Raw genomic sequence first — 26,824 nt, forward strand, 5'->3', positions numbered from 1 at the left:
TGCTCTTCGGTCTAAAATGACCGACCATAGGAAATGAATGGGAAATCGACAAAAATACAAATATTTAGAGAATTTTTGTGTGTACAATCTACAAATCCTCCACAATGCTGAAAAAAAGTACACAGCAGTGAAGGGGTGACACTCTAAAACACACCCATTCATAAACACACCCATTCACACACACACGCACACACACACACACACATTAATATACACACCTCTATTCGGTCACTTTTGACCAAAACATTTTCGGTTTAGAATTTTTCAAAAAATCACAGCTTCATCTGAACAGTACGAAATTCATTGACTTTTATGGCATTTGGAATGTGAACACACATAAAAAATTAGGGCACGATTAAAAAAAACTAATAATAAAATAAAAACTTGTGCTCTTCGGTCTAAAATGACCGACCATTGGAAATGAATGGGAAATTGACAAAAATACAAATATTCAGAGAATTTTTGTGTGTACAATCTACAAATCCTCCACAATGCTGAAAAAAGTACACAGCAGTGAAGGGGTGACACTCTAAAACACACCCATTCACAGACAGACACACACACACACACACACACACACACACACACACACACACACACAAACACACTAATATACTCACCTCTATTCGGTCACTTTTGACCAAAACATTTTCGGTTTTGAATTTTTTTTTAAAACTCACAGCTTCATGAGAACGCTACCAAATTCAGTGACTTTTATGGACACACATAAAAAATGAGGGCACGATTCCAAAAAAAAAAAAAAACTTGTGCTCTTTGGTCAAAAATGACCGACATCAGGAAATGAATGGGAAATCGACAAAAATTCAAAAATGTACAGAATTTTTCTGTCTCTTTCTCACACATCCACACACACATGCACAAATGAACTGAAACACAGCAAATTGAGAAGATGTAAAATAAAAAAAAATATATATGTATAAAAAAATTACATATCCAGAGTGCAAAAGACACACACACTCTTGCATATACAAAAAAATTAACACTTCAAATCATATTTATAACAAAAAACTATCCCAAACTGGATAAGAAATAGTCTTTGAGATTGTTTAAATGTATGTTCAACTATTCCACCTAATAAAAATGCTGAATCAATTGTCTAAAAACAACTAGGCAATTCACAAGCTGCTTTGTAGAGAACTATACAGGCATCAAGTTACACCTGCCATTACAGATGTTTTTCTCGTTTTTTACCAACAGATGGCGCTAATCTGCCTTCAAAAATTTGTGTTGAATGGCTGAGTCTCTATTTCAACCTGAAATACTGCATTCATGAAAAAATTTTTTTTAAAAAAATTAAAATAATTTTTTTTATTATTCTCAATGGCAAAAAATGGATATTAATTACAGCATAAATATTCATTATTACCACAAAACCCTCTCAAAATGCAAAAGAAAAAAGAAAAAATATTATTAAACAAAAATGAATTGGAATGGTTTTACTGAAAAAATTACAGGATGCGTTACAGGTGTCCGGTCACTTCTGACCGCGAAGAGCACACGTGTGACTGCAAAACGAAGAGCACCAGAGGGTTAAAGAAAGAAAGATATGAACATCTTGGATTACATGGGGGTGAGTGAATTATCAGGAAATATTTTCTAATAGTTTTAAGGTAAACATATATTTAATTAAACGTTTTAATGAAACTGTCCCATGTTCTTTTAATTTAATTGTGCTGTATTTCTTAAATAGCTGAAATGTAAAATGTAAATTTTATATGGCATTTGCACAGACTTTGTATTGCAGACTGTTTTTTGTCTTTTAAATAAAAATGTTAATTGTCCACCTTGAGCATGCTTTGACACTTTATTGAAGGTTTTTTTATTGTAATTATTTGGGGGGGGGGGGGGGGGTGCTGCCGGGGCGTCCGGGTGTGTGACTAGGGCGCGGATTCCGGCACATCCCGGGGGGGGCGTCTGGGGCGGCCTGGACCTCCTGGGCGTTGGCTGGCCCCCATGTGGATCCCGGGTGCAAACCCACTTTAAACCCCTTTGGGCAGGTGGGGCCCAAATGGGTCTGTCATGAATTGCCCGATTAAGACCCACATAAGACCCTTACAGATCCCACTTAAAACCCACCTGGGCATCCACGGCGTGCCCCCATGTGGATCCCAGGTGCAAGCCCACTTTATAACCCCTACAGACTGGTGGGCCCCAAATGGGTCTGACATGTATTGCCCGGTTAAGACCCACATAAGACCCTTACAGATCCCACTTAAAACCCATCTGGGCATCCACGGCTAGCCCCCATGTGGATTCCGGGTACAAGCCCACTTTAAACCCCTACAGACTGGTGGGCCCCAAATGGGTCTGACATGTATTGCCCGGTTAAGACCCACATAAGACCCTTACAGATCCCACTTAAAACCCACCTGGGCATCCACGGCTGGCCCCCATGTGGATCCCGGGTGCAAGCCCACTTTAAACCCCTACAGACTGGTGGGCCCCAAAGGGGTCTGACATGTATTGCCCGGTTAAGACCCACATAAGACCCTTACAGATCCCACTTAAAACCCATCTGGGCATCCACAGCTGGCACCCATGTGGATCCCGGGTGCAAGCCCACTTTAAACCCCTACAGACTGGTGGGCCCCAAAGGGGTCTGACATGTATTGCCCGGTTAAGACCCACATAAGACCCTTACAGATCCCACTTAAAACCCATCTGGGCATCCACGGCTGGCCCCCATGTGGATCCCGGGTGCAATCCCACTCTTTGTGCAGGTGGGGCCCAAATGGGTTTGGCATGAATTGCCCAATTAAGACCCATGCAGTACCCTTACAGGTCCCACTTAGTAAGTCTGGGCTTCCACAACTGGCCCCAATGTAAATCCCGGGTGCAAGCCCATAATGGGGCCCACATTTGCCGCCCATGAAGCCCTCATCTGGGCCCCACATGTCATTGCTGGCTGGGTTGGTGTAGACTATACCACACTGCAGACAGTAATTGACCTAACACAAAATATATTTCTGTACTTAATTATGCAGTAAAATATTACATCTGGGATTAGAAATGGAACAACCTACTGAAATGTATGATGTCTCATGTAATCACTCAATCTGTTTTTCAGCCACAGACGTCAATAAAACAGTGAACAATGTCAAGTAAAGTCACATTTACCTCAGGAAAGGCATTCATTGTACATAAACCAGGGCTTATTTGTGCCAGAATAAACCGGATCCGGATTAGGGGTGCGTTTCCCAAAAGCATCCTTAGCAAACTATGGTTGTTAGTTCCATTGAACTCTACTGGTAATGACGGAACTTACGACCATAGTTGCTTTCATAGTTGCTGGTTTAGCATTTTTAAGCTCGTATTTATTTTAAGATCGTTTTCAGTTTCGTTTTTAATTTAAGTTTAGTGTAAACTTCTGGCTACACAAACTGAAAACATGCTGAGATTAAATAGATGGTAAAATATGCAAATTTGGTAGGTAAATTCCTTTCTCAATCTCCAATGCATAATCCCTTATTTCTGATTAAATCTTTTGCAGTGCACTTTAAACCAGAGTCCTGCACTCGGGCGGCTCCAACGGGGTGAGAAGCCTAGCCCTATTTATTTTTGGTAATGAATTGTTTTATTTCAGTTTTAGTTTTGTTTCATTTTAGATTTTCTTTGCCTAATTGTCTTTATTTTCGTTAAATACAGTTCTTAATACAACATATTTTACCTTTTAAACATGTATACAAAATTCCTTACATTTAAAGTTTTAGAAGTAAAAATAAACATTTAATGTTTGCGAAAAGACCAATGCGAGAATGTAATAATTACGAATTAGCCCTATTTATTTTCAATAATCAGTTATTTTATTTCACTTAGGCCTTCGTTTTAGTTTTTCATTTATTTTGACATTTTTGACATTTTCTTTCTTTCTTTCTTTCTTTCTTTCTTTCTTTCTTTCTTTCTTTCTTTCTTTCTTTCTTTCTTTCTTTCTTTCTTTCTTTCTTTGCCTATTTGCCTTTATTTTTGTTAAATATGGATCCGTAATAATACAACATATTTTACTGTTTAAACATGTATACAATGTTTATTACATATAAACTCATTTAACAAGCATTTTATAAGTAAAATTAAACATTTAATAATCGCCAAAAGACCGATGCGACACGCATGGCGGAGAACCATCCTTCTCATCGGCCTGATGAGGTCCATGTTGTTGCTGGTGGTATTGATGGAGGAAAGGAGGCAGAGAGAGAGGAGAAAAAGAAAAGCTTCTAGGGGTAGCCCTCTCTATGCTTTCCTCTCTGCAGATCTAGCTAAGGCTGAGAATAAGTACCAGGCTGAAGCCGGATCATATCGGACATTGTTACCGATGGTACAATCACATCGACATGTCATGTTTTGATTTAAGGCTGATTCTTCAATTATGGCAACTTCTGTTTTGCTTCCTTTTAAAATTAATAATCACTATTCCAAAACACTGCTGTCATTATCACACCAAACATTTTAGAGTGGTGGTTCAGAAATGAATGAAATGACAGGTTTTTTATTAGAGCATGATCTAAGAATAGCTTTATTAGGTGTCATTACCAAGCCAGCCAGTATGTTAGAGCTTAAAAAAAGTTTAATTTTAAGATATCAAGTCAAATGTGCCCCTAAATGAATAACCACTCTAATTTGATTAAGTGATATTTTACTGATTTATTTGATTATGTTCATATTATAGCTCCAGCTTCTAAAGTCCACCCTGCTGCTGAGAAACAGACAATAGTAAGAATTCTTACCCAGGGTATTCTTACCCAGACAAGGTTAAGAATAATACATCCATTAGAATTAGAAAATGTTTTATGAATTATAAACACTTTTTTGAAAATTATGTGATCAATAAATCATGACAATTTGTGTTTTACATTACCTCATAAAAATAAGTTGTACAGTGTTCACATTTTTTTCAAGTCAGTTTAATGTAATTTAATTTTTACTGTAAGTGACTTGAAGGTGACTTAAAAGTTGATTGTACTTAAAATTTTAAGGCAGCAACAAGTTAAAAATAAGTTAATAAGCAAATAAGTTAAAATGTACATAGAAATTGTATACTTACTGCAATTGTTTATCTTTTAATAGGCCACATCCGCAGTCGTTATAAAATCAGGCCAAAACTAGGTCAAGGGGGATTTGGCTTTGTCTACGATGGCACTTTCTGCAAGGATGGACATGAGGTTTTATTCACTTTCTCTTACAAAACTTTGCATAATTCTTCAGAATTAATGGCTGGTGTCAGTATTTTGTCCTGTCCTGTTCTGTTTTCCTAGTGTTATTCCCCCTCTGTTTCCAGTACTTTTGGTTTGTCCCATTTGCTCCCCCTTTTGGTTTAGTGTTTTTGGTTCTATCCATGCCCATATTTGTATTCCCCCCTCTTTATCCTGTTATCTCTTTTGTAGCCACGCCTTGTGTTCTGTGTATTTAAGTCTGTGTCTGATCACTCCCAGCTGTCCGTCGTTAATGTTACATTGCGTTTGCTTCTCCTGGTTTGTTTTGGTTTATAGTTTACTCAGTTTCAGTGTCAGTCTAGTTTATGTTTGTTGTTTCTTTAATAAATATTGTCTTTATTTATACTCTGGTTTCTGCAAGTTTCTTCCTGGCTCCATCTCCACGGCAACGTGACAGATTGACTGACCAAACAAGAATATGAGTCGGGCTGAGGCAGCTCTGAGGAGACTGCGGCAAGGTGGCCGTGAGTTGGAGCGATATGTGGAGGACTTCATCGAGCTCTCCCATCAGGTAGGCTGGCACGAGGCTGCTCTTGGTGCTGTGTTTGTTTTGGGGCTGGATGATGAGACCATTCGCTGCGATCTTCCCTCTTGTAATTTCCCCTTGATCGAGCTAATAAACCTGATTCTCTATTTGAATGGATCTGATTTTGAAGTTGAAGAATTTCCAAATTCTGGTCGGTCTCATCTTCCAGTCCCCTCACAGACACAGCACATTGCGCCAGCCTGCCGTAAGCCGAGAACCTCCACATACCGTTCCAACGGATCGAACCACCAGCCCAGTCTCCTATCCCCCGTCATCCTCCAAAGCTCCGCCGCTGTCCTCAGCCCGATGCGGCTGGCCCACCCCCCCTCGCTCTAGTCTGCCGGCCGCCGCCCAGCGCTCAAGCCCGCCGGCTTCCTCTCCGCGTTCAAGCCCGTCAGCCGCCAAGCCAGCGTCAGCTCACAAAATGGCCGCCGCGTCAGCTCACAAGATGGCCGCCGCGTCTTCACGCAAGATGGCTGCCACGCCAGAGTCTGTAAGCAAGATGGCCGCCAAACCAGAGTCTGCAAGCAAGATGGCTGCCACGCCAGAGTCTTCAAGCAAGATGGCTACCACGCCAGAGTCTGCAAGCAAGATGGCTACCACACCAGATTCTGTAAGCAAGATGGCTGCCATGCCAGAGTCTGCAAGCAAGATGGCTGCCACGCCAGAGTCTGCAAGCAAGATGGCTGCCACGCCAAAGTCTGCATGTAAGATGGCTGCCACGCCAGAGTTTGCACGCAAGATGGCCTCCGTTCCTGAGTTCCCGGCCAAGATGGCCGCCAAGCCTGAATCCCTGGCCAAGATGGCCGCCGTTCATGAGTTCCTGGCCAAGATGGCCGCCAAGCCTGAGTCCCCGGCCAAGAGGGCCGACGTTCCTGAGTTCCCGGCCAAGATGGCCGCCAAGCCTGAGTCCCTGGCCAAGATGGCCGCCAAGCCTGAATCTGCACCCAAGATGGCTACCGTCAAGTCAGAGTCTCCGCTGGTTCCGCCCAGCCTCCCTGAGTCTCCGCTGGTTCTGCCCAGCCTCCCAGAGTCTCCGCTGGTTCCACCCAGTCTCCCAGAGTCTCCGCTGGTTCCGCCCAGCCCTCCAGTGACCGCGCCGCCAGAGCGCCCTCCAGTGACCGCTCGCCCAGAGCTTGCTCCTTCAGTGTCTCCGCTGGAGACGCCCAGTCCTCCTGAATCTCCGCTGGGGTCGTCCAGCCGTCCAGAGCCCTCTCCTCAAGAGCGGCGTCCAGAGCCCACTCCTCAAGAGCGGCGTCCAGAGCCCGCTCCTCAAGAGCGGCGTCCAGAGCCCGCTCCTCAAGAGCGCCGTCCAGAGCCTGCTCCTCAAGAGCGCCGTCCAGAGCCCGCTCCTCAAGAGCACCGTCCAGAGCCCGCTCCTCAAGAGCCAGCGCGCCCTCCAGAGCCGGAGCTCTCTCCTGCGCGCCCTCCAGAGCCGAAGCTCTCTCCTGCGCGCCCTCCAGAGCCGAAGCTCTCTCCTACGTGCCCTCCAGAGCCGGAGCTCTCTCCTATGTGCCCTCCAGAGCCGGAGCTCTCTCCTGCGTGCCCTTCCATGCTCTCCTGGGTGGACTATACCCTAGGTTCCCCCAAGAAAATTTGGGGGGGGGGGCTACTCCCCTGATCAGCCATGGCCACCTGGACTGTTTACCCGGCCATGGCCACCTGGACTGTTTACTTGGCCATGGCTTCCTGAGCCCCCAGATCCGCCATGGCCACCTGGACTGGTTACCTGGCCATGGCTTCCTGAGCCCCCAGATCCACCATGGCCACCTGGACTGTTTACTCGGCCATGGCCCCCTGAGCTCCCAGACCCGCCATGGCCTCCTGGACTGGTTACCTGGCCATGGCCTCCTGACCCCCCAGACCCGCCATGGCCTCTTGGACTGTCTGCCCTGGAGACCGCACATGTATCCTGTGTTCCCTGTATCCCTGTCTAGCGGTCTCTAGGGCGCTCACCCTCCCTCCCCTATGGATGTTAGACGGCGCGAGACGCGCCTTTTGGGGAGGGGGGTGTAATGTCAGTATTTTGTCCTGTCCTGTTCTGTTTTCCTAGTGTTTTTCCCCCTCTGTTTCCAGTACTTTTGGTTTGTCCCATTTGCTCCCCCTTTTGGTTTAGTGTTTTTGGTTCTATCCATGCCCATATTTGTATTTCCCCCTCGTTATCCTGTTATCTCGTTTGTAGCCACGCCTTGTGTTCTGTGTATTTAAGTCTGTGTCTGATCACTCCCAGCTGTCTGTCGTTAATGTTACATTGCGTTTGCTTCTCCTGGTTTGTTTTGGTTTATAGTTTACTCAGTTTCAGTATCAGTCTAGTTTATGTTTGTTGTTTCTTTAATAAATATTGTCTTCATTTATACTCCGGTTTCTGCAAGTTTCTTCCTGGCTCCATCTCCACGGCAACGTGACAGCTGGACTGATATGACCTCTGTGCACATGCTAATTGTTATTTTTCTGTTTTGTTAAACAGGTGGCTGTGAAATTTTCAGTGAAGTCTCCAAACATGCCATATATCAGAGTGTTGAGTAGGCTGCACTCTCTATTTTACTGCGTTTTAGTCACTGTTTTCAATTTATGACATCTTATATTAATATGAATCACAGACTACAAGTAGGCAAACTGTTCTGATTTGTGGACCAAGTCCATATCTCCATCTGAGCATCATTTTTCTTTTCCTTTTATTTAGCCTGGTCATCCTGAAGGCATCCCCATGGAGATAGGCCTGAAACTAATGGCCAATAAGAGCCCCAGAGCTTCTCAGATAATAAAACTTCTGGACTGGGAGGACAACAAAGACCACTTCATCATGATCATGGAGCATCCCATGGCTTGCATGGATTTGAAAAGTTCTGTATATCTCCACGCAGAGAGTCTCGATGAGGGGACGGCACGAAAGGTCATGCGGCAGGTCATTGAAGCCACTAACGTTTGCGTCAAGTGTGGTGTCTTTCATCGAGACATCAAAATGGAGAACCTGCTGGTGAACCAGGACACCATGGAGGTGAAATTGATTGACTTCGGGTGTGATGTCTTTAGTGTTATGTGTTATGAACTGCTTAAATTATCTTACAGAATTGCATCCTGTATAGTCAACCTGATGTGGAAATGTATTAAACGGACAAAATCTCTTTCCTCCAGGCACAAAAGCGTACTGTCCACCAGAGGTCACCGTGAACGTCAGATACCACACAAAGCCGACAACAGTGTGGTCACTAGGGATTCTCCTCTTTATGATAGAGTGCGGATATTATCCCACAGACTACGACCTGGATCTGATCAGTAAGAGGAGATGGACCAGACCTGGTCTGTCACAAGGTAAGATCTTCATTTAAGAAGAACAAAGGACAATATGTATTCGAAATCAAACAAAAAAGACCTATAGCTTGAAAGGTGTAAAGATTAGCTAATAAATCGAATGTCCCTTTTTGCACAGAATGCTGCCAGATGATTTCTGCATGTCTGCAGTCTAATTTACAGTAGAGGATTGATCTGGAGAAGATGCATCTCCATGACTGGTTTAAGGTACTAATTTTAAGATGAGCTAATTTTTATTTTTTATTTTTATCATTATTGGTTTGGTTCTTAAATCAAATGCTCTAAATTAAATTTATTTAGACTATTAATGGAGATTTACTTTTTTATCAGGTCATGGAGTAAGACATGAAGAACCTTAGAAAACAACTCCTGTCACAGCCACCCTGTTGTTTTCTATCTTTAGTCAGTTTTGTTAAATTTGTTTCATTTTAATATCTTTTTTGCTACAAAATTTACAGTTTCGCTTTTAATACTTTCATTATAATTTAGTTAATTTTAGATTAGTGTTTTTTGTGAACAGATTTCTAGCCTATTTAGTTTTTATATAGCTTAGTTTCAGTTTTAATTTTAGTTTTAATAATAAGCTTATTGAGACAAACCTTTAGCGACACAAAATTAAAGCATTCTGATATTGATTAGATGTTAAAAAAATGCAAATATAGGTCAAAATAAGGCAGTCAAGCCTTTTTACTCCATAAATATACGGAAGTTGCTCTGCGATTGAGGGTCCCTGCAGTGTTCACTGCTCACTTCATTTCAAGCATGAAATATTTTTTGAAGCTTACTGTTCATTCCAAACACTAGGTAGGCAAATTTCCCTCTCAATCTCCAATGCATCAATCGTCTCTTATTCTCGATTACCAACTTTAAAAAAATGCGGATATAAGCTGATAGGCAAGACTTCTGGTTCATTGGCCACTATAGGGAAATAATGAGAAGAATAACAACGTACAGTAAATGGTAATACTGTTTGCACTACAAACCAGTGTGCTTATAATTAAGATAATACATTAAAATAATATGGTAAGACACACCACTTTGCAATATCAGCAAAACGAGCTGTTTGGTACATCTAAAAATAGCTGGACGCAGATGAGACCGGAAGCCAGACCAATAAAATTTACATATGGCCGTGGCTCACTCTTACTTGAAGAAAAAGGTGGATACCTTTTTATAGTGCACTTTAAACCAGAGTCCTGAACTCTGGCGGCTCCACCACTGGGTGAGAACGTAATGATTATGAAGACGATTATTTATTTTTGAAAATTATTATTTTATTTAGTTAGGTGTTCAATAACTGCTGTTAGTTTCCATTTTTCTGTTTAAACATCTCTACAATATTTCTTACATTTAAAGCATTTTACAAGTAAAAATTAAAGATTTAATAATCGTGAAAATATCGATGTGGCTTGTTTTAGTTTGCTTTGCATAAAATAGCCTAAACTGCAGGAGAATGTGTTGGCATGGACACGCATCGTCTACGACAGGAGTAGGTGTGCCTGGTCATAATTTTAGTTGGTGCAACGGTTGCAAATATTTATCATAAAGCTGGACGTTGCAAACCTTTTTTACGTCTAACTGATGGGGAGCTAATATCCTGCAAAGTTAAGCCCCATATTTTCATTAAAGCATTAGTTTACCCAAAAATGAAAATTTGCCCATCATTTACTCACCATCCAGGCGTCCTAGGTGTATATGACTTCATTCTTTCATAAGAATGCAATCGGAGATATATAAAAAAAAATTATCCAGGCATTTCCAAGCTCTATCATGGCAAAACAAGACCAATAAAGTGCATCCATCCATAATAAGTGCCTCACACGGCTCTGGGGGGTTAATAAAGGCCTCCTTTAGTGAATCAATTTGTTTTTGTAAGAAAAATATCTATATCTAAAACGTAATAATAATTTTAATCTAGCTTGTGGTAACAGTTGTACATGGAAGCAGCTCCGAATGGCGAATGGCGTAGGATGTTTGCGTTGAACGTGTGCCAGTGAGTCTCGTGAAAACCAACGTTTGTTTACAGGAGCAAATCCTTATATCGAAATAATGATATTGAAATCCTCTGACATTTTTTTTTCCAAATCCTCATTTTGAACTTCTAAATCATGACCGGTGCTTTGTTTACCTTTCTCCTCGGTGCGCCCACATTCGTCACGTCTGAGCGGTGCATGCGCAATGCCGACGTCATATACTATCCGCCTGGAGCAGTTTCCATGTACGAGCAGTTGGTGCAAGCTAGATTAAAGTGATTCTTACATTTTCTTATGTTATAAATATGGATATTTTTCTTACAAAAACACATAGATGGATTTGTTTTGGACTGATGAAGAGAAACACCCGCCTACGCCGTTCTAAAACTTTAAAGTGCCGGGATAATTTTTAATATAACTCTGATTGCATTTGTCTGAAAGAAGGAAGTCATATAAACCTGGGATGCCTGGAGGGTGAGTAAATAATGGGTTAATTTTCAATTTTGGGTAAACTATCCCTTTAATTCCAACAAATTTACAGTCAATACAGATGCTGCATATCTGTAGTCTTTGGCTGCATCCGACATGTTTCCCACTAACACAACCCCAGCTAAGAAACTCTGGGCTTAAAGAAAATTTTGAGTTTCCCACTTGTATTTACCACTTTGTGGTGGCATTCATGTGCATTCAACTCATAAATAGGATGCATCTATCCCAGACATGACTTAAATGCACCATGCGTTCTGCAGAAAGGTATCTTCAGGAGCAGGTTTAGCCACCCTGGTTTAACATTGGATTTAAACAAGGAGAAAACTTCTAGAGTCACAGAACAGAGCCTTTTGTCAAAATATTGTTGACACTGTAATACCGAAATACAATTTCAATAAAACCCATATAAACATGAGGGCTTGAAAGAGTTAACAGGTGTGAACGTGTGCAGGAAGGAGAGTGTAGCATTCTTAGAATTAAATGAACATGTCATTGTAAGAGTTTCCACTGTCATTCCAAAATACTCTTACCTTCCATATCATCACTAGAATCAGAATCTGACAGCAGCAGGCATAAAAAGAGAAAGAGGAGCGATGACAGTTTTTTTTTAAAAAAGGGGGAAGAGAATAATAACAGTGTGAATGTGGTGGGAATGCACAGCAGGAGGACAGTGACAGAAATTAGCACTGTAGATGGATGAGTGGGACAGAGGGGTATTTCGGAACACTATTGGCCATGTAATGGTTAATAAACCAAGCAGTCTACATACTAAATGATGACATATTTTAAAAAATATAAGTGGACAGTGGGCCATACTGGTTTTACAGGTGCTTACCTGAACTGCTTGGTTGTACCAGAGCTTCTGTAGGGTTCTGTGCCTTCAGGCCTGTGGCTGAAAGAGCGGGCTGACCAGGATGGCCTATTTAAACACAAAATACTTGAATTGTTAGATTCAAAAACACATTTAAATTAACTTTAAAAGTCCAAAAAATGGAAAATGTAAGTGATTTAAAAAAGATTTCTCTTAAAGCACTAGCTTTGTGTGAAGGAGCTAAACTACTTAGAATATACATATGGCAAGCATTTAACTAGAGGTAGTTACAACAACACTATACTTACTGTACTACGTACTATCAAAGACTGTGGACTGCTCCTTACATCTCTTAACATGCTGGATAGTCAGTCAATCAAATGTCAGGGTAAAAGCATTAAGCACTAAGAATTTAATCTTAGCCTTGCGCACAGAATAGTTTTTCACATGCAGCCTGCCCTGTCACAGAAGCGTTAATGATTCTGTGCAAAAATTCTGTGTACATTCTGCATTCAATACAAATTCTATTCATTTACCTTTACTTTACTTACTGTTCATAATATGTATTTTTTGTTGTTTATTAACAGTTGAGGTCAAAAGTTTACACCCCCCTTTTAGAACCTGCCATTTTTTTTTCCAAATTAAGACGTATCATACAAAATGCATGTTATTGTTTATTTAGTACTGACCTGAATTAGATATTTCACAAAAAAGACATTTAACAAAAGAAAATAATATTTGAATTTATAAAAATGACTCTGCTCAAAAGTTTACATCCTCCTTGATTCTTAATACTGTGTTCTTACTTGAATGATCCACAGCTGTGTTTTTTTTGTTTAGGGATAGTTGTTCATGAGTCCCTTGTCCTGAACAGTTAATCTGCCAGCTGTCCTTCAGAAAAATCCTTCAGGTCCCACAAATTCTTTGATTTTCCTGCATTTTTGTGTATTTGAACACTTTCCAACAATGACTCCATGATTCTGAGATCCAGTCTTTTCACACTGAGGACTGAAGGACTCATATGCAACTATCACAGAAGGTTGAAACGCTCACTGATGGTCCAGAAGAAAAAAAAAAAAACATTAAGTGCTGGAGGGTGAAAACTTTTGAATTTGAAGATCTGGGTAAATTTAACTTATTTTGTCTTCTGGGAAACATGTAACTGTCTTCTGTAGCCTCTGAAGGGCAGTACTAAATGAAAAAAAGACATTTAGGCAAAATAAGAAAAATCTACACATCTCCACTATGTTAAAAAGTGTTTACCCCCCCTGCTCTCAATGCATAGTTTTTCATTCTGGAGCAGTGAGCATTTGAACTTTAGTTTCATGTGAGTCCCTCAGTTGTCCTCAGTGTGAAAAGATGGATCTCAAAAGCATACAGTCATTGTTGGAAAATGCTGGAAAACATTCATTTTGCATGATCCCTCTTATTTTGGTAAAATAATGAACATTTTGCAGATTCTGAAAGGGGGATGTAAACTTTTGATCTCAAATGTAGAAATGTTTTGTTATGTTGGAAATGAAGAACACTCTTTCTGCAGGGAGACTAAACTTACATGGGTTAAAATAACAGGTCTGTGGAGAGGGTTTGGGTAATGCAGGAAAGGTGGGGGTCATTAGATGTGTCTCACCACCACAACTGCGGGTAGGACTTAAAGGAGCTGATTCCATCTTCTCAAAGGCCTCCCTGTAGCTATGCACAGTTTTCTGAAAGGGAATCATATAAGATGACAAAATATTAAAGTACAATGTATCACAATAAAATTGTAATGTGCTATAATATGGTAATCCATCCAAGAGAACTAAAATAACTTGTTTAAAACATTAAAATGTTAAATGAAATGATAAAGTGAAAGATCAATCTCCACAACTTATCCATTATTATATACCTCTCTGGGTTGTCCACCTGGGTTCATTGCAATTGTGTTGACAAAGTCTGGAGATACAGGTTTCAATGGAGAGCATACCCTATGGGCTCCACTGTCATTTTGGCTGCTGAGGTACTGGCTTTCACTGGTAGTTCGACGGCGCATAGTTGGCATGGCTTCATCTGGGGTTACTGTACGTGAATGTGATCCTAAAGAATGTGGAAAAGTGTTCTTTATGTTCATTATATCAAGAATTATAGCTTATAGTTTTTTACTAAAATAGGTTAGGGCCTACATCATTCATTAGCCTCTAGTAGCAATGTTTTTGATAAATGAAACCTTCTCAGGTTAGAAGTTTTACCCCAAAATGTGATATTCGTCATGACTTTGTGCTAGGATCCCAGTAATAATGACAAAACCAGACTCTGACTTATAATATTAATTCTGACAAAATGCTTTACCCCTAAAGGTTCACTATATTTTCCTCCATACATTGGGAGATTGTCCCTTTAATATTACCAGATCAAAGAAAACCAAAATAACAAGGCAGAGTGTAAAATAAGACAACAGAGATGTAAAAGGGATCAGAAAGGAGTGGAGGACAGAGGGAGAAGTGGAGGAATGTGAGAGGGGACAAACCAGAGAAGGAATAGGAACGATGATGTTCGGGCCGGAAGGACATGCTGTTGGAGATGCCCCGGATGCGGGCGTTGTACTCTGGGTGGAGGAATGATGGAGTGGGTTGAAGCATAAGAAGAGGAGGAGTATGAAGGTGCAGGTTGGGAATCAATGGTGTGAGGGGTGATCCATATGCCACAGCAGAGATAAACAGAAATGAGGAAAAAAAAAACAAGAAAAATGAAGAAAAGGGTAAATCTGAATCCTAATTTCTTTGTCTTAACATAGTTCTTTAAAATACAGTGCTACATTACAAACTGTATACGGTTTACTAGAATATGATTGTGTAATTATATGTGGCTTTCCATATGTGAGTAAATAATCAAGTAACCAAAATGATATAGTGATCTACTAGTGGTACTAAGAAACACTAGAGATATAACAGTCTCATTAGAATATGTTTGACAGAAATCCTGTCCCAGCAATTCCATTCACTACCAGAGGGTGGTGCTCCTATGTATTTTCCTGTGATATCAATAGTCTGCTGTTCAAGCCAGAGAATGCATGGTAGCTGAAGCACAGCGTGGTAAGGTCTATTCTGGCCACTGGTAACTTACATCTATGCAACTATTCACTCCTACACAGAAGACTGTTGTGTTGACACAAACAGTGTGAGTGTCTGCCAAGAATACTCTTTAACCACAAGAGCAATGATGACACCTCTATAATCTTCTTTCATCAATCTTTAGTGTGTAGGTCAACTTTATAGTTCAATATTAGAACATGTCTTCACTGTTTATCTATGCAGTGGGACATGCTTGCAGGGATTTTTTCCAATGTTTATGTTTGGTCTATCTCCTTCAGGACTAAATCAAGTGATGAGCGAAATTGTTGACATTACTATGGCTCCATTATGTTACGAGGGCTTGGTGAATTGTCTTTCTTTGTCAAATATGACTTGATATTAGATCCTGCACTCTATATGAGGCTGGTAAATGAAGCCAGGTGCAGTCGAAACTCAACTGCATGCTCTAATGAGGCTGGGTAGAGTCACATCCTGATTATCCATCAAGTTGTCATTTACAAACTTTAATAATGAACCATAATAATTGCATGCCAGCTTCAGCTAATACTGTAATTTTTTTTTATAGTTTTCTCTAAAATACATAGGCAAAGCCAAAAAATGCATTGCATAACCAATAGATCACTTAGGGACAAAACTCTGTACTCAGACCACAATTTTCTTCTTCCTCACCTGCCACACGGTGGGCCACAAGTCCCTCAAGGTTAAGCATCTCCTCCTCAGACTTTGGCTCAGGTTCTTTTGCAGTGGTGACAGGGGGCAATGGGGATGATGATGTGCTATAGCTTTTTTGAGGGCCTGGGAATGGGCCCTGAAGGTCTGGAGAGTAAGACACATCGCTGCTTCCTGGGTAGACATACTGGGGCTTGATTGGAGATGGGAGAGGTAAAGTTGGGGATGGTGTTGTAACTGAACCTCCACGGATACTGTAGGGATCTTGCTGATAGATAGGTGAAAGGGCCTGAGGAGACTGGTAACCCCTCTGATTATGCTCAGACAGTGGTGTCATGGGGTAAGCAGGTGATGATCTTTGTGAGGACTGGCCAAAACTGGCAGAGGAAGAGAGAGGTGGGCCACCAGTGACACTATAGATGGCCTGGTCAGCCTGGTAAGAAGGTCTGGCTAGTGTCTGGGCAAAGGGTGGATGGAAAGCTGAGATGTTCTCACCTGGGGGAGCACTCTGAGATTTAGGAAATGGTGTATGTGAAGGCTCCAAGTCAAGCATGAGCATGTTAAGGGCATCTATACTCTGTTCTACATCCTGCTGTGATCCACTTCCATGAGTTGGGAAGTGTGGCAGGACACCATTTGAGCCAAAGAAGGGGTCATCCACTAGACCATATTGATGCCAAGCACTGAGCCCTCGCTGCACTGCCTCTCGGCTGCTGGTGTTACGTTCAGGAGCTTGTGGCATATACTGAGGTCCTCCATCCAGCATTACGCCACCGTATGACTGTGAGCGATACATGCCTTCGTTCTGCCCACTGTACTCAATCAGTCCATGCGCTGACGATGACCCTCGAAGCTGGTGCACAGGCATCTTCTTTTTAGGCCTCCGCTCTAGGAAATTCCCAAGTTGTCTGTCTACTTCTACTACAGTGGACTCAGCGACTGGTTTGCTGTCAGCTGGTGTGTCTTGACCCTCAAATGAGGAGAGTGTACCAAGACTGCCTGCGCTGTTATCTCCCACCTGGCTTTCTGGTAACTCGTCGTCAATAATCTGAGTTTCACGCTCAGCACCTGCTTGTCCGTTAACGTGGACCTGGGCAGGTACAAGGTGCCGCACTCCAACCCCTGGGCTTGTGTTGGCAAAAGAGAGGAAATTCTGATGAGGGAGAAGTGGTGGTCCCTCTGACCCACTCAGAAGCTGTTCCAACTCTCGATTCTCACAAGGGCTAATTGCGGACTCAGGGGGAGCTTGGCTCACAGGCCCTGAGGATGACAAAGACTGTTGAGCATCATCTGTGCGGTCTGTCTTAACAGAAGCAGTAGAGTTTCCTGAGTCACTGCTGACAGAAAGGGCGTGGTCTGCAGCTGGTAGTGGATGGTTGGCAACTGGAAGAGGAAGTGCGTGTTCAGCTACAGGAGGAGCACGGTCAGTTGAATAAGCACCATTGGCAGACACAATTCCCTCAAGAGAGTCTTTCTTCTGAACCCGGACGTAAAGGTTGCCGTCTACTGGACCTTGAGAATGAGCAACATCTGAAAAAGAGGTTATAAAAATGGTCTCATTAACATTATAGAATCACTTTGTCAGTTTTTTTTTTCATTAGAAACAGTTCCGTATCTATTCTAATTTACTCAAAAATGAAACTGATGCTATAATTGAACCTATACATTTATTATTCTGCAGTATTCTTAAAATTGTACTTTTGACACATCCTCTACGTTCAGTATCTTAAGTCATATGATAGCTTTGACAGTGAAGGTCAAAATGAAAATGCTGTCATTAATTGCTCACCCTCATGCTGTTCCAAACCCGTAAGACCTTGTTCATCTTCGGAACATAAATGAAGATATTTTTGATGAAATCCAAAAGCAAAAGACAGCAAGGGTTCCACCACAGTCGAGGTTCAGAAAGGTACCAAGAACATCAACAAAATAGTCATGTGACCAGCAACCATAATTTTATGAAGCTATGAGAATACATTTTTTGTGTTCATTCAACAATTCTTCTCAATTTTGGAGAGTGGACCAAAGCGTGGTGCAAGCGTGTTCTACGTCAACACCACCATGCATTTACATGCAGAGGACAGCGTGCACATATGTCGTGATACTCTTAAAAATGTTGCTAGGGTGACGCAGAGAAGAAGAATTGTTGAATAAAGTCATTTTTTTCCCTCACAAAATGTATTCTTGTAAAATTACAGTTGAGCCACTGATGTCACAAGAACTATTTTAACAGGGTCCTTACTATGATTCTGTGCTTTGACCGTGGTAGGACCCTTGCTGTCTATGGAGGGTCAGAGAGCTCTCGGATTTGATAAAAAATATCTTAATTTGTGTTCCGAAGATGAATGAAGGTCTTATGGGTATGGAACAACATGAAGGTGAGTAATTAATGACAGACCTTTTATTTTTGAGTGAACTATCCATGTAAGTAAAAAAATCTGTCTATGAAACAGAAACTGATTATTTTTAATTATTTTAGCTCATTAAATTATTTGATTATACTTAAAAAAGGCAGCAGCTGAACATATTTGTATTTTTTATTTGCATCTATATGTACTGAGGTTCTGCAAAAAGCCACAAATTACATTTTGTTCATTTATATATGTAGCATAGTGTTTAAATCCAACAGAAATGTGAAGTGTGTCCAAGGAATAAAACTCCAAAAGATGTTTAGGTTGTAGAAAGAAAAATCTTTGAGAGAAACAAGACTCATATAGGGGAGCTCATTCTCATGTCATTAAAATAAGTGTCTAGTTCTGACATGAAACTCTAGATTGTGCAGGCTAATAGGTCATTAACGCAATCTGCTGCTTTCACATTATTCACTATGACACAAGCAGATTGGTCTTTGTTCCATCTGCAGCAATGCAACTCAACATTTAAATAGTTTGGTTAAGTCTTGCAGCGCAAAGTCCTGAGCCTTCCCCAGCTCCAACACTATAGATCTTTTATGGATAATTTCATGTATGCTATTTGCATTACATGCACCCAGCAGCATGTCTGTGTATGTTCTGGCAGTAGCAAGTCTCCATACTTGATCTGCTGCAACTGCAATAATCAATAATAAAAATCAACAGCAACAGGATGCGTAATAGTTCTATTCTGCCGAGACCAAATACATATACCGTCACATCCATTAACACATTAAACTATTCAAAGTTGTCATGATAGACATTTACAGTACGTAATGCTAAATATTGTATAATTATATATATATATATATATATATATATATATATATATATATATATATATAAATACACACTGTATATATAATCATATGACACTGAATACTGGTGTATATATATATGTATATGTATATATATATATATATATATATAGTATGTGTTATACAAGTTATGTGGGTAGCACTTTATTTTTCAGTCCTGTTCCATGTGTACATACTATGTACCTATTACAGTAATTACAATAAGTAGGTACAAACTAGTTTTAAAGTCTGTCTTAAATTGACTAGAGTGACGCAGGCAGTGATCACTCATGTCCTTCGCTGTCTAGCTACAGTATAGGCTGTAGCTGGCATTTCTATGTTGATTTATAGTCTTTTGAAATCCATCCTAATGACTGGAATGATGTGGGCAGGTTTTCAGTCTCTTGCTCTTTGGCTGGTCCGTATCTATCAGTATGGAGAATTTTTTCTCATCATCTGTGACTATTACATGTGGTGTTCCATAGGGATCCATCTTAGGGCCTCTGTTGTTCTCCCTTAACATGCTTTGTTCCCTCTGAATTAAATCTTCCACAAATAAAATCTCATCGGCTATGCCGATGATTCTGAGCTCCACCTCATACACCTACTCACAGCTATTTTCTAGGTAGTCTAATAAACCTCATAGGTAGGTTCGACTCATAAATGAAAACTTTGCACTACTGTATACTTTCAACCATACTCTGCACAGTGAACATAGGTCATTCAGATCATGTAATATCATTGTCATTGCTTTTCTGTTCCCTTCTTTTTCATTATTATTATAAGCAGTTATAGCAGCAGCAGCCGTAGTAGTAAGTAACTGTCACACGTCTTTTGTTCAGTTGTGTTGTTTATTGTTTTCATTGGCTAATCATTTTGTTCTAAACTTAGTTGTTGATTTTAACGGTTCCTATGTTTTCCTGTAGAATTCTATACTGTGGTACAATAGTTTATATTTTTGTTTCTCCTACAGTCTTGTTACATCTTTCTTCAACTTTTTACTACTACTTCCTCCTTCAGCTATTCATTACAATAATAAATTGTATATTTACTATTAATAAATGAATAAATAAATAAATTTAAAGTAATATTTTGCTTATATTAATTAGAAATCATTGATAGTGGAGGTCTTATTGGCTAATAGGCTTGAGCCAAGGTTGCAGGTTTGAGCCAAGGCAAATGAGACAGCAACTACTGTATAACATGATCATCATATAAAGGTGATGATACACTGGACAACTTTTTTGAGCAATGTTGCTTGGGCACTTTCCCATTGAGAATGGACAACAAATTTCTGTCTGGATATTTAAGATCGGTCATGGGACATGTGTCTCACCTGGGTGCCCTTTGACAGCAACATTGCCCGGCAACATTGCTCAAAAAGTCAGTGTATCATCACCTTAAGATTCCACAGTTACCCAATCATTAATGTGCAATACACAGTATTCTCATCTCCCAGCCCTGGTAATTGGCACACTGCCTTGGTAAACTGGAAAAGAACATGTTAAGATATGTAACTTAAACCTAAGTAGTATTGTGTAACTAATGAATGATTGTTATTTGGGATTCAGAACATATGCACTAACCTGCCTGTCATGATGATGGCCAAGTTGTACTAAGTCTGTCTAGCAACAACCATGGCATTAGGTTAGGGCCAAGGGAATGATATCATTGGTAAATAATGCCAAAGTGTTGGTCAAGAGAGGTGACTGCGGTTCAACATGCCATAATGTTATACTGGCCAAATTTATAAATAGAGAGTGAAAGATAACAACACTTTAATAAATAACAGAAGGACAAAGAGTAAAAAAATGTGTCACAGAATGAGAGGAGACAGACATGTGGCAGTCAGACAGCAGGGAGAGGTTGAAAAAAGAATATGAGGTGGGAAGCCGACATGTAGACAGCTAGGCAGAAATATAGAATGGCTAAGTGACAGACAGACAGCCTGACTGACAGACAGATAGACAGACAGACATACATGGGGGGTGAGTGTATTATGACAATTTAAAGAAATGAAATAGGCCGATGGTAAGCTGACAGAAATGGCAATGACATGAGAAAGCCTAAGAGACAAGTTACTGTAAGAGTTAGAGCAGTTGAGGTGGGGGTGGGCTGTTTATATTCGACATGAAGTCACATAGTGATCTAGCTCATTCACATTCAGCATAACATCCTATCAGCGCACACACACAAACACAAACACGAACACAGGACACTATTCATATTCTTTGCAAATATTTACTTGTTGCAAACATGTTACATTTAAATATAAACTTTAATGCTTTTAACATCTGATAATGAGAAGATTCAAGACGAAATTACTTCAGATCAAATGTCAAGAGAGAACATTATCACTGGCAGTGAATCTATTTTTATTTTGCTTAAATTTTGTAGTGTTTGGCCAGAGAATCTCTGATTTGGCTTCCTTTCACCAATCATTTTAGAGGATTGGGGCACTGAAGGTGCCAGTCAAATTTTATTCTGGGTCCAGCACTCCTCTGACCCATCCCTAGCTACGCTTATTATAATTACAGATTTTACGGGTGCTGACAGCTGACTTAATCTCAGATTTTCGAGAAGGCTGAGATACAGAGCTAAAGTCCTAGCACCAAACAGTTTTCAGTTGGGTCCAAACAAGTACTTGAAAATCACATGAAACTACAGTATATGAACTCCAGAATTATTAGCATTCACATCATGCACTCAACCTTGCATGAAAACGTTAATGCCAAACCTGATGGTCCATGCTATTTTAGCATAATTAGAGAATACTCCAAAAAAACATCTTACGTTCTTTAGTGGAAGCAAATATGTCTTTTGCAAAGGGCATTTGCTTACATTTGTTAAGTGACAGAAAAATAATGATCTAGTGAATAAAATCTTAAATCCTTATTATTAATATTTATCTTTATTGATATTTATTTACCTCATAACATTTAGTTGCTGTCTATTTAGTGTGATCTCAGATTTTTTAATTATATAAAAGTTAACATTGCAGTGATAATGCACCGTAAAAACATACTTGCATAGCTTTAAAAATAATAGAAGCGGCGTACATAAAAAAAAAAAAACATAATCCTAAAAAACACTAATTATCTCAGACAAGACAAATTGTAAACATTCTTTAAAAAGTATCACAAGTATCACAGGTACCTGTGACAAGACTTTTTATACAAAAGCTTAAATCTGTAGCCACACTGGCTAAAGTGCTTTTAAGGAGCACAAAGAACATATAAAATATCATCTACTTAAAAAGTACAGTTAAAAAACAGTACTGTAAATCCTTTTTTTAGGTTTTAATACTAGAATGATATATCACTGTATATTTAACCTTAGAGGAACTGATCATAAACGGAACACATGTAGAAGCTGTTTTTAGATTATAGAGAATTTTGTCTTAGATTCAAGAACAGATCCAAGACATGAGCTAAATTTTCTAAATGTTCAAATTGTAAAACATGAGATTCAGAAATACCTAATGGTAACTGCAGCCAGTACTGTTCTAGATTTACAAATACTGACCATTTTGCAGTAAAATCTGATAAAATTATCTCTCAAAATCCACAAAAAAGAAACACAGTAGCAGAACATAAAATTAAATCTAGTGTTTGAACACACACAGATACAGTACAGTCATTGAGAATGAATAGAATACTTTGAATGAGGCAACTTCCACTGTAACACTTACCTACTTTCAAGCCCAATGGAAAAACAAATTCAAATTCAGTTCTGATTCCAACAAGTGTAACGCACTGCTCACCGGAGACTTTGCCAGTCTCTGTGTCTTTGATGTGAGATCATTGTGTCTAGTTCATTAATCAGAGTTGCTCTCTTTTGTGAGTCACTCTGACCAAGTGTCACAGTCACCTCTCTGTCTCTCTCTCTGTTCCACACACTTCCCTCTCAGTCATTCCAAAAATGCCATGAAGCTGTGTAGCAGCCAAATATGGGAGCCTGAGCTGTAAACAAGCCCTGGTGGCTATACTGTCCCAGAGCACCTCTCTGTTTCTGTCATAGGAATACACACACACACACACACACACACACACACACACATGTTGGGTTTACATGTTTTATGGGGACATTCCATAGGCGTAATGGTTTTTATACTGTACAAACCATACTTTCTATCACCCTACACCTACCCTACACCTAAACCTAGCCCTCACAGGAGATTGTGCACACTTTTACTTCGTCAAAAAAACTCATTGTGCATTTATAAGCCTGTTTCCTCATGGGGACCTGAGAAATGTCCCCACAAGGTCAAAATCTACTGGTATTCCTATCCTTGTGGGGACATTTGGTCCCCACAACGTGATGAATACCAGGTGCACACACACACACACACACACACACACACACACACACACACACACACACACACACACACACACACACACACACAATACATGTTTTAACTGGAAACACACAAAATGAATGTGTAGAAAGAGTTTGAGATTTAAACCACATTTTTATTTTTATTTTTTTTATTTACATGTAAGTAATGTATCATATATATTACAAGTGGCGGAAGAAATGGTTTGTTTTTCTTGAAATCTGTTTCGTTTTCTCCTTAAATTCTGGAGGCTGCTATATGTCAGTTTGGACTTTGGACAGATTCTGTTTTTTTTAGTATTTTTAGATGTTACATTTCATAAGGATCTTGTGAAAACACACAGTGGTGTGTGCTAACTATTTAAAGTACCTTTAACTGTACATTCTCAGCAGAACTGTATTGTCTTTCATAATCATGTATTTGATTGGATGATGTGTTGTAAGAGTAATATTCATTACATTCCAAAGTGATATACAGTTACTGGTCAAAGAATTCCAAACTACAACCTTGGATGCCTATGATATAGCATTAAGAATTGTCCAGAGAGAAAAAAAATGCATTAACCAAAGCAGTTAATTTAGGTAATGTTCACATACCTTTGGCCATAAAGTGTATCTAGATTCCTGAGCAAAACTACTGACACAGTGGCTGCATGGTTATTGTACATTTTCATCTATTGCAGACCCAAGCAGGGTTTAAAAGATCTGAAGATTATCTACATAGTTCTCTGTAGTTATTTATTTATTAAGGAGCTCCATTACTGATAAATTTTCATTGGATTTTGTAATGTTGAAACTCCTCAGGGCTCTGTGCCATTTTTCAATGTCCTGCCAATGTCAAAACCGCACCAATCTTTCATATTGCCACTGTATCTATTGTGTATACAAGTGTGTGTGTGTGTGTGTGTGTGTGTGTGTGTATGTGTGTGTGTGTGTGTGTTTTGGGGTACCCACGTCTCCTAGCCTTACCCACCAGCCCTTCCTCCCAGAAGAGGACACTGAAGAGAGGAGTGTCAGTTTTCCACCCCTCCCTGGGGCTGCCAGCAGGGCCACTGACGCCTTCTATTTCTCCAGATGCTATTTAAAACTCTGATTGGCAGGAGGCATGAGAAGGGCTCTTTATGGCAGACTACATGGGTTAAAAAAAATTAAGCCAAGGGAAAAGTGTCGTCATGACCTGAGACACCATTTTCTCACCTTGAAAAGCTGAAAACTAGCAAAAATAAATAAATAAATAACTTAATAAAAAAAAGTTATCCCATCAGTCAAATTACCTTATTAAATCTGTAATATGCCAAATACCCTAAAGAACAATTATAATCCATAAAGCAGACAGAGTTTCAAGTGGCATCCCTAGAGTCTTGAGGAGATTATTATCAGCAGTGAGAGGAGAATCCATATATCCCATTTAGCCCTCCTTGTTCACTTGGCTGTTTATGCCATTCAGCAAGCTAGCAGAACAACTGTCACAGACCCCCTCCAGCTCCCAAAAGAAGCACTCGCTGGCACATTTTTCAGCAAGGAAACAAAAAGAATAGTGTCTCTCACCATCTTTAATGTCTTCACATCTTCTGTTGAAGTTTTCGTAAGAGTCCCAGCGGATCAGGGGATCCTGGGTGTTGTAGTCCACAGAGACACTAGGTCCATTCTGTAGATGATCCAACCCTTAAAGGGACAAAAAAAAAAAAAAAAGAGAACTTTAGGGTTGAGGCCTTGAAACATGCTCATCTCATCAAAATCATATCTCTTTTAGATGATAGAAGATTTTACAGTTTTGGTAATACAGTTGAGGTCAAAAGTTTACACCCCCCTTTCAGAATCGGCAAAATTTTTATTATTTTACAAATGCATGTTATTTTTTTTATTTAGTACTGACCGGATTAAGATATTTCATAATAAAAGATGTTTACATATAGTTCACAAAAAAAAGTTACATTTATAAAAATGACCCTGTTCAAAAGTTTACATCCCTGTGATTTTTAAAGGGATAGTTCACCCAAAAATGAAAATGTGATGTTTATCTGCTTACCCCCAGGGCATCCAAGATGTAGGTGACTTTGTTTCTTCAGTAGAACACAAACAAAGATTTTAAACTCAAACCGTTGCAGTCAGTCATATAATAGCAGTCAATGGTTACCAAATTTTTAAGAGTAGAAAAAAACATACACAGACAATACCTGCGAAAACATAATCTTTTTGTTTTTAATCGTTTGCCAGAATCGGAAAAGCACAAGTAATTACAATTTTGAGAGGCCAATATGCACTATGTAACAATAAGTGACATATACGCACATCACGTGCCAGCTGGGTGAGCGTGATTTGGAGAGCAGAATGTTCCGATAGATCAGACGTAAATAATGATATAAATACTGTTCAGTTTTTTTGTAGGGATGCACCGATACGTATCGGCCGATCACTTGCGCGTTTTGTCAGTAAAGCCAGTTCTGTAATCAGCGGTAAATGCCATCAGGTGCGTGATTTCACGTTGAGCCGTATATACTCAACGTGAAATCACGCACCTGATGGCATTTACCGCTAATTACAGAACCGGCTTTACTGACAAAACGCGCAAGCATGATCGGCCGATTCGTATCGGTGCATCCCTAGTTTTTTGCACAGACCGATCATTTTGTGTCTTAAGACTGCAAAATATCATCACAAGCTGCAGGGTTTAATTTGGTTTGGTCTGTGTATGTTTTTTTTTTTTACTCTTAAAGATTTGGTAACCATTGACTGCCATTAAATGACTGACAGACTGCAACGGTTTGAGTTACATCTTCATTTGTGTTCTACTGAAGAAACAAAGTCACCTACATCTTGGATGCCCTGAAGGTAAGCAGATAAACATCAAATTTTCAAAACTTTTTTTTTTTTTTAAACAAACAAAACAAACAAACAAACAATTTCTCATTTTTGGGTGAACTATACTTTTAATACTGTGTTCTTACCTGAATGATCCACTGCTGTGCTTTTTTTTTTTTGTTTCACAAGTTCGCTCTTACATATAATAAACGGCGTAAAAGTTAAGCGTGTTTGGCGTGCTGTCCGGGAGAGGGCTCCGGGCTCGGTAGTCATTCCCGAGCCCGGGGCACTCCCCCTGCCCAGGGAGAGGGGTCCGAGCTCGGCATTTGGCCCGAACCCAATAGCGCTCCCCCAAAGTGCAAATAACTGCAGGACAGCAGCCAGATAACCCCCCAAA

At 40.0% G+C, this 26,824-nt stretch overlaps 1 protein-coding gene and 1 pseudogene across 1 annotated transcript in view; one reads left to right on the plus strand and one right to left on the minus strand.

Annotated features, from left to right (window-relative positions):
- The window catches only part of tns1a (tensin 1a), a 68,565-nt gene that overhangs the window by 19,129 nt on the left and 22,612 nt on the right, over nucleotides 1–26,824 (minus strand). The window contains exons 17-23 of the mRNA XM_073852516.1: nucleotides 25,174–25,290; nucleotides 16,080–17,609; nucleotides 14,846–14,923; nucleotides 14,228–14,415; nucleotides 13,895–14,045; nucleotides 12,364–12,447; nucleotides 12,059–12,085 (exon numbers count right to left, since the gene is read on the minus strand). Of these exons, the coding sequence (XP_073708617.1) occupies nucleotides 12,059–12,085; nucleotides 12,364–12,447; nucleotides 13,895–14,045; nucleotides 14,228–14,415; nucleotides 14,846–14,923; nucleotides 16,080–17,609; nucleotides 25,174–25,290 (2,175 nt within the window). The remainder of the gene's footprint in view (nucleotides 1–12,058; nucleotides 12,086–12,363; nucleotides 12,448–13,894; nucleotides 14,046–14,227; nucleotides 14,416–14,845; nucleotides 14,924–16,079; nucleotides 17,610–25,173; nucleotides 25,291–26,824) is intronic.
- LOC141346723 (serine/threonine-protein kinase pim-3-like) lies at nucleotides 4,129–9,408 on the plus strand (annotated as a pseudogene).

The sequence above is a fragment of the Garra rufa genome, chromosome 12 (genome assembly GCF_049309525.1).
Source record: "Garra rufa chromosome 12, GarRuf1.0, whole genome shotgun sequence".
Taxonomy (NCBI): Eukaryota; Metazoa; Chordata; class Actinopteri; order Cypriniformes; family Cyprinidae; genus Garra; species Garra rufa.